This window comes from Centroberyx affinis, unplaced genomic scaffold (assembly GCF_046629955.1).
Source record: "Centroberyx affinis isolate AG114_WGS23_722 - 3 ecotype Tasmania unplaced genomic scaffold, CSIRO-AGI_Caff_v1 ptg002204l_1, whole genome shotgun sequence".
NCBI classification, from domain to species: domain Eukaryota; kingdom Metazoa; phylum Chordata; class Actinopteri; order Beryciformes; family Berycidae; genus Centroberyx; species Centroberyx affinis.
The window spans coordinates 7,501-14,644 of record NW_027280508.1 but is presented as its reverse complement, the minus strand read 5'-3'; the positions used below and the strand labels follow the sequence as shown (position 1 = coordinate 14,644).

At 45.7% G+C, this 7,144-nt stretch overlaps 1 protein-coding gene across 1 annotated transcript; it reads right to left on the bottom strand.

The window, feature by feature from the left end:
• Nucleotides 1-280: 280 nt before the first annotated feature.
• Nucleotides 281-5,414, bottom strand: LOC139655182 (T-complex protein 1 subunit beta-like; the record flags this gene model as incomplete). Its single annotated transcript, XM_071532518.1, is given in 12 exon segments — nucleotides 281-384; nucleotides 491-618; nucleotides 855-883; nucleotides 886-915; nucleotides 918-953; nucleotides 1,642-1,844; nucleotides 2,217-2,329; nucleotides 2,693-2,769; nucleotides 3,137-3,248; nucleotides 3,964-4,029; nucleotides 4,289-4,363; nucleotides 5,357-5,414. Coding segments are annotated over 12 exon segments (976 nt in total), but the record flags the coding sequence as incomplete, so codon positions are not given.
• Nucleotides 5,415-7,144: the final 1,730 nt, after the last annotated feature.

The following is a 7,144-nucleotide window of genomic DNA, read 5'->3' as shown; positions in this document are numbered from 1 at the left end:
CGGGCCAATATTAGAGGGAATACGGTAGTGTTTAACTAAATCACTTTTCTTAAACTATTTCAAAGTTCTAAAAAATGTATGACAAGACAACTAGATGATATGAATCGCAGTTTAAACAGCAACTGCAATATTCTGTCAAATAATCGCAATTAGAATTTTTGTCAATATCTTTCAGCCCTACGGTCTTCTGTGCTGTGTGTGTGTGTGTGTGGTGTGTGTGTGTGTGTGTGTGTGTGTGTGTGTGTGTGTGTGTGGTGTGTGTGTGTGTGTGTGGTCGTACCGGTGACCAGAGCGAGGCGCTCCACCCCGGCGAAGTCTGCGTGTTCGATGGCCATGACACCGGCCTGAGCGAATAGCTGCTCCGGGTAGTTATAGATCAGCTGTCTGCAGAGAGAGAGAGAGAGGGGGGGTGAGTGGGGAGAGCTCTGTGTGTGTGTGTGTGTGTGTGTGTGGTGTGTGGGGGGTGGTGTGTGTATGTGTGTGTGTGTACCTGTTGATGAAGCAGTTGATGCCGTGCTTCAGGATCCGCTCCACCTTCTCCTTCATCTTCTCCTTCTCAGCCAGTTCGATCTCGGCCACTTTGGCGGTCGAGTCGACACGAACCCTGGAGCCGAAGATCTGACACACACACACACACACACACACACACACACACACACACACACACACACACACAGTGCAGCCTCAGTATCAAACAGTAGGTTAACAGGTGAACAGTCTCTGCACTCAATCTACTTTACTTCTACTTCTCTCTGTCAGGCTGAGTGCAAAACTGCTGTTTCTCACACTAGTGGAGGGAAAAAGGGAAGGGTGTGTGTGTGTGTGTGTGTGTGTGTGTGTGTGTGTGTGTGTACCTTGATCTTGTCTGTGTCCATGCCGGTGTGGCGATCAGGATGTTGACGTTCTCCATCCTCTTGGTTGGTTCACTCCGATCTTCTTGTCCAGTAGGAAACCTGGACGGAGGTGAACAGGAAGTTACAGCAGCCAATCAGAGACGAGAGTCCCGCCTTCCTAATGTTGTAATTGAGGAAGTATCATGCTGACTTCCCTCTGATCAATTTTATTTTTTTCCCTTGTGATCAGGATCTATGACAGGAATCTCTGCTTTGTCAGAGTTTATCTGCAGGAAGATGCAGAGCCATCCAATCCAATCCAATCCAATCCAATCCAATCCAGTCCAATCCAATCCAGTCAGTCCTTCACAGCAGCCAGACAGTGGTGCATCATGGTCTTTGGGTTTAACAGATACAGCTAAGTTTGTGTCTCTGCAGACCGGAGACTCTGAATGGGCTGGGTAACTGTCAATCATTTTTTAATTTGGTCAATCAGAGGCTTACAATCCTGTCAATCAAAAACGAATTTCACCAATATGCCACCTGAACCAGCTGTCAGTCACTTTTTAATTCGGCAAATCATCTTTCTCACAGGAGAAGGAGAGGTTCTGCACACGCTCAGCTGAGTCAGGCTGAAAGCTGCTGGAAGTTTCAGTTAATATGTCACTTTATTAAGTTTTAATATTTTGTCAGGTGAGAAAGTAACCATGTAGATTCCCAATATGTGGTCAGTTTATGGTTAGTATCTATATTATTCGTTAATGTTAATATTGATGTGACCATGTTACAAAAGTCCCCCCCCCCTCACCTTCATCCAGGTAGGAGTCGGTCAGACTCCCCCCCAGCTTCTTGATCACATGGATGGCCTCCAGGTTCCCGGAGCCTTTGAGCCTCAGCACGGCGTCGACCGCCAGCTGTGAGAAATGATCTTTATGATGAGTCAGCAGCTTGGAGGAGAGCGTCGTCCGGGCGATGTTCAGCAGGTCCTGCTGGAAACGCGCCGGGTCGTTGCTACGGCAACCAGGGGGAGGAGGGAGGGAGGAACAGAAAACCCGTCAGTCGACACAGATCGACTGTGAACATTTTATTTTGTCTGATTGGTTAAATTTAAAAGACATTTTCTAAACTCCTTTTCTCCAGTCAGTTTCAGTCTAACTCCAGGAAACGCATCACAGCTGGACTCGCTCCTGATTGGCTCCCTCACTAAAAAATGAATGAAATCTGTCCAATCAGCCAGTTTCCAGTTGAACTGGAAAGCCTCCGCTCAGCAGGTTTACCTCATTTGAATTAGAGGAGCCGCTGCTGTCGGCCAATCAGGAGCCAGTATCGTGACGATAGATTCATTCAGTTTAACTCATCCCCCCCCCCCTTCCCCCCCCTCACCCGTGGTCGACGGCGGCGTCCCTCAGCGCCTCCCTCGCCACCTGTGTCGACTTCCTCCAGCCGGAGACGATTGTCTGAGGATGAATCTTCTTGGCGATCAGAAGCTCCGCCTCCTGCAACACAACACACACTTCAACTGTTTACACTATACTGGTTACTACAGACAGAGAGACAGGCAGACAGACAGAGAGACAGACAGACAGACAGGCAGAGAGAGAGACAGGCAGACAGACAGGCAGACAGGCAGAGAGAGAGACAGGCAGACAGAGAGACAGACAGACAGACAGGTAAACAGACAGACAGGTAGACAGACAGGTAAACAGACAGACAGGTAAACAGACAGACAAAAAGACAGACAGAGAGACAGACAGACAGGTAAACAGACAGACAGGTAAACAGACAGACAGGTAAACAGACAGACAGGTAAACAGACAGACAGGTAAACAGACAGACAGGTTAACAGACAGACAGGTTACCCTCAGCAGCTCAGCAGCCAGCACGGTGACAGACGTTGTTCCATCTCCAACTTCATCATCCTGGACCTTGGACATGTCTGGAGAACCACAGGAACCAGTTTAACCAGCAGAACCACAGGAACTAGTTTAACCAGCAGAACCACAGGAACCAGTTTAACCAGCAGAACCACAGGAACCAGTTTAACCAGCAGAACCAATTCAACCAGAACAAGTTCCACCAGCAGAACCAGAACCAGAGCTCCCAGTACGGAGCAAAAAAAAAAATATTTTTTTAAATCTTGCATTAAAAAAAAACAACCACTACATCAACCAGAAGGCCGGGTTTGAAGGCATCACCTCTACATGGGAAATGCTAATTATGTATAAATCCTCCAATCAAATCTCAAAAATCAAAATATTTAAATATTTAAAATGAAAGTCAGTGAAATAAAAAGCGTCACTCACCAACCAGGACCTTGGCAGCAGGATTATCCACTCCGATCGCTTTCAGGATGGTCGCTCCATCGTTTGTCACCGTGACCGAAGCTTCTCTACCTCCACCCAATAAGATCTTATCCTGAGAGGAGGAAGAGGAGGAGAGGAGAGGGAGAGAGGAGAGGACAGGGAGAGGAGGAGGAGGAGAAGGAGAGGAGGAGAGGGAGAGGAGAGGAGGAGGGAGAGGAGAGGAGAGGGGGAGAGGAGAGGAGTGGAGAGGGAGAGGAGGAGAGGGAGAGGAGAGGAGAGGGGGAGAGGAGAGGAGTGGAGAGGGAGAGGAGGAGAGGGAGAGGAGAGGAGAGGGAGAGGAGAGGAGAGGGAGAGGAGAGGAGGAGAGGGAGAGGGAGAGGAGAGGAGAGGAGAGGAGAAGAGAGGGAGAGGAGGAGAGGAGAAGAGAGGGAGAGGAGGGGAGGACAGGAGGAGAGGGAGAGGAGGAGAGGAGAGGGAGAGGAGGAGGAGAGGAGAGGAGAGGAGAGGAGAGGAGGAAAGGAGAGGAGAGGGAGAGGAGGAGGAGAGGGAGAGGAGGAGAGGAGAGGAGAGGAGGAAAGGAGAGGAGAGGGAGAGGAGGAGGAGAGGGAGAGGAGGAGAGGAGAGGAGAGGACATTTATTACCCTGACTTGTTTTAATAACATTAACATCAGATGGAAAATGTCAATTCACATTTTAGATTTGACTCAACTGATTTATCGGTGATCAAACTGCAATTTTATTTTATTTTTTTATGCAAAATGATTTTCTAATCCATGTTGACAGTCTGCAGTCAGATGAAGTTTCCTTCAGAGACTGAAGTGACTCACCATGCCCTTCGGTCCCAGAGTGCTCTTCACCAGGTCACCGATGGCGATCGCTCCGATGAAGGAAGACTGCAAACACACACACACACACACACACACACACACACACACACGGTTAACAGGGTCCCTTTGAAAAATTTCAAACAAATTAAAAATAACAGACAATTAACTTCTCTTATACAAGGAGTCTGCAGCACCATCAACAGCTGACATTATCACACACACACACACACACACACTGTCTCTCTCTCTCACACACACACACACACACACTGTCTCTCTCTCTCACACACACACACACACACACACTCATATGTATTCCACCCACCAGTCGTGCGGTCTCTGCTTTCTCCTCATCAGCTCCATGTCTGAAGATGTTGACCGGGGCCATCGATAAGGACGCCTAGAGACACATCAATAACCAATCAATGAGTCAATCAATCAATCAATCTGATCCAGTTCTGTTCTCACGTCATCCTGAGATAATGAATTAATTGCTACGACGTGAAAACCACAAACAAAATTTATGAATATATGTCCTATACAATGCTAATATAATGCCGCCATGTGTCCGCTGTTGAGTATATAGCTCATCTGGCTTTTTTTGTACACATTGTTCAATAAGGTTTTTAAAAAAATATCACAATAATATATGTAAGTGTCCCCAATGGGCTTCCTTGGAGATGCAGTAGGAGCTTAGAGCAGCACGTGAAGGCCGCACCGCCCCTCCGGTCCTGAGCTTGACCCCGCCCCGCTCCTCCTAGAAACCGCTAGAAGCTTTCATCCAAAATCTGAGCCGCTGACAGTTGAGCAGCTCGTGACCGTTAACCGTCACACCACAATAAAAAAAAAACCCGACTTCTGTTTGATTCACACACTTTTCATAAGAAAGAGCGGTGGTTTGTTCGTTTCTCTGTCCGGTCGGTAACGTTAGTTTCTCTACCGGCAGAACAAAGCTTCAGCTGCTCCGCCCGTCTGACGCAGCTAACTGGCCAGCTAGCCTAGCATGCTAACGCGCTAGCTGTGGAGACATGACGCTGCTGGGAGGCTGAACTGTGGACAGAGACGTTATAAACACGGGAGGCTGAGTTAACGTTAACGGCAGCAGAGCGGACAGTTACATTAACAGTCAGATGCTGTGTTTCGGTACAAAAGCGCCGTTAAAGCCGTTAGCTTTACCGCGAGCGCATCATCCGCCCATGTGCTTCCTCGCCGGTTAGCACGGCAGGCTAACGGAGAGCTAACACGACCGCGACAGACAGCAGAAGACTTCAGAAAGACGCGTCCAGCGGCGCCGTTAGCTTTGGCTTCACGTCGGGAACACGGACCGGTTCCACCGGAGTCGGTACCGGTCCGTTCAGTCCGTTAGAGCAGAATAATAAACCGACAAGCTTACCATGATTTCTGTCAGTCTGGTCTGAAGCCGTGCAGCACAGAGAAGAAGGGCTGGACGGGGGGGATGACGCAGTACGTAACGACGTAAAGACGCTGTGCTGCGCGTGTACTTCTTCTGCTCGTGAATTCCAGGCAGACCGGACGCTCTGGAGCGTGATGCTGCCGCCGCCCGTTCACACAACAGAGAGTTCCGATGAGGAAAGGCAGAGAACAACAAGCAGCGGTGGATTCAGATCTTTGACTTTGACTTGTCTTTGTAAATGTAGAAACACCACAGTGTAAAAATACTTTGTTACAAGTAAAAGTCCTGCATTCAAAATCTTACTAAAGTCAAAGTACAAAAGTATTAGCATCAAAATATACTTAAAGTAAGAAAAGTAAAAGTAGTCATTATGCAGAATGGCCCATTTCAGAATCATATATATCATGTTATTGGACTATAATTATTGATGCATTAATGTGTTCATCACTTTAATGTTGCAGCTGGTAAAGGTGGAGCTAATTTTAATTACTTTATATACTGCTGGGTAGCTTAACCTATAAAAATATATATATATAATAGTTTATTAGTTGATTTATAATTTGTATTAATAATCTAAATCTGCAAAGTAACTAAAGCTGTCAAATAAATGTAGTGGAGTAAAAAGTACAATATTTCCCTTTGAAATGTAGTGGAGTAGAAGTATAAAGTAGCATGAAATGGAAATACTCAAGTAAAGTACAAGTACCTCTAAATTGTACTTAAGTATGGGACAATGAAAGGACAGACTGACCATATATTTCTGTTGCCTACTCTCCTCAGAATTAGGCTTACAAGTTATATCTTGAAATGTAGTAACTGTAATTGTCCTGTTTTTACTCAATACAGTACAAAATATAAGAACTACAATACACAATAAATACAATCCGTACATTACACAATGTACACTACAATACAATTTATAAAACAATATACAATATAACATACAACACCAGGAGCGTGAGTGTTATGAATAATATAAATGCTAAATGATAAGTGATATATGGTATTGCACAGTAGGTAAGTGGTAATATGATATAAGTAGTGACCTATGATACCTATGTTACCTATGATAACTTTAACTGTGTTGCTTTACCACTGAGTCCCCATTCATTGTCAATGCCGCCCCCTAGTGGCACAAAGTCAACATTACAGTGTGACTAATGAATAAATGAACTAACTAACTAACGGAGACCGATCCATAGTCCCTGCTTTGGTGGGGGACAGTTAAACGTTCTTGTCCATGAGTGACAGGAGAGGATTAGGCCACGTGTGAAAAGATTATTTGAGTTGTGAGACTCGTCAGAAGTCAGAAGTCTGAGTTTAAAATCACAACTCTGAGGAAGAAAGTCTGACTTCTGAGTTCAGACTGAGATTCAAATCAGAACTCGGTATCCAGAAACTCAGAAGAACTGTTTCAGAGGGACTGCAGTTTGGATCTGTATTTTTATTTCATCTGTGTTTCATCTACACTCCTTGAAGTATTTTCTCTTGCTGGTGCTTCTTATTAAATCTCCTCATGTGTGAGTTTTCCTTCCTGTAAAGAAAAGCAGTGACGAACCGTCTGAGGTTTGAACCTGAAGTTTCAGTTGTTCTGTTCTGAGTTCAGGAGCGTTCCTGTCAGGGTTAAACCACAGAGATATAACACTATGGTTAAACCACAGAGATATAACACTATGGTTAAACCACAGAGATATAACACTATGGTTAAACCCCAGAGATATAACACTATGGTTAAACCACAGAGATATAACACTATGGTTAAACCAC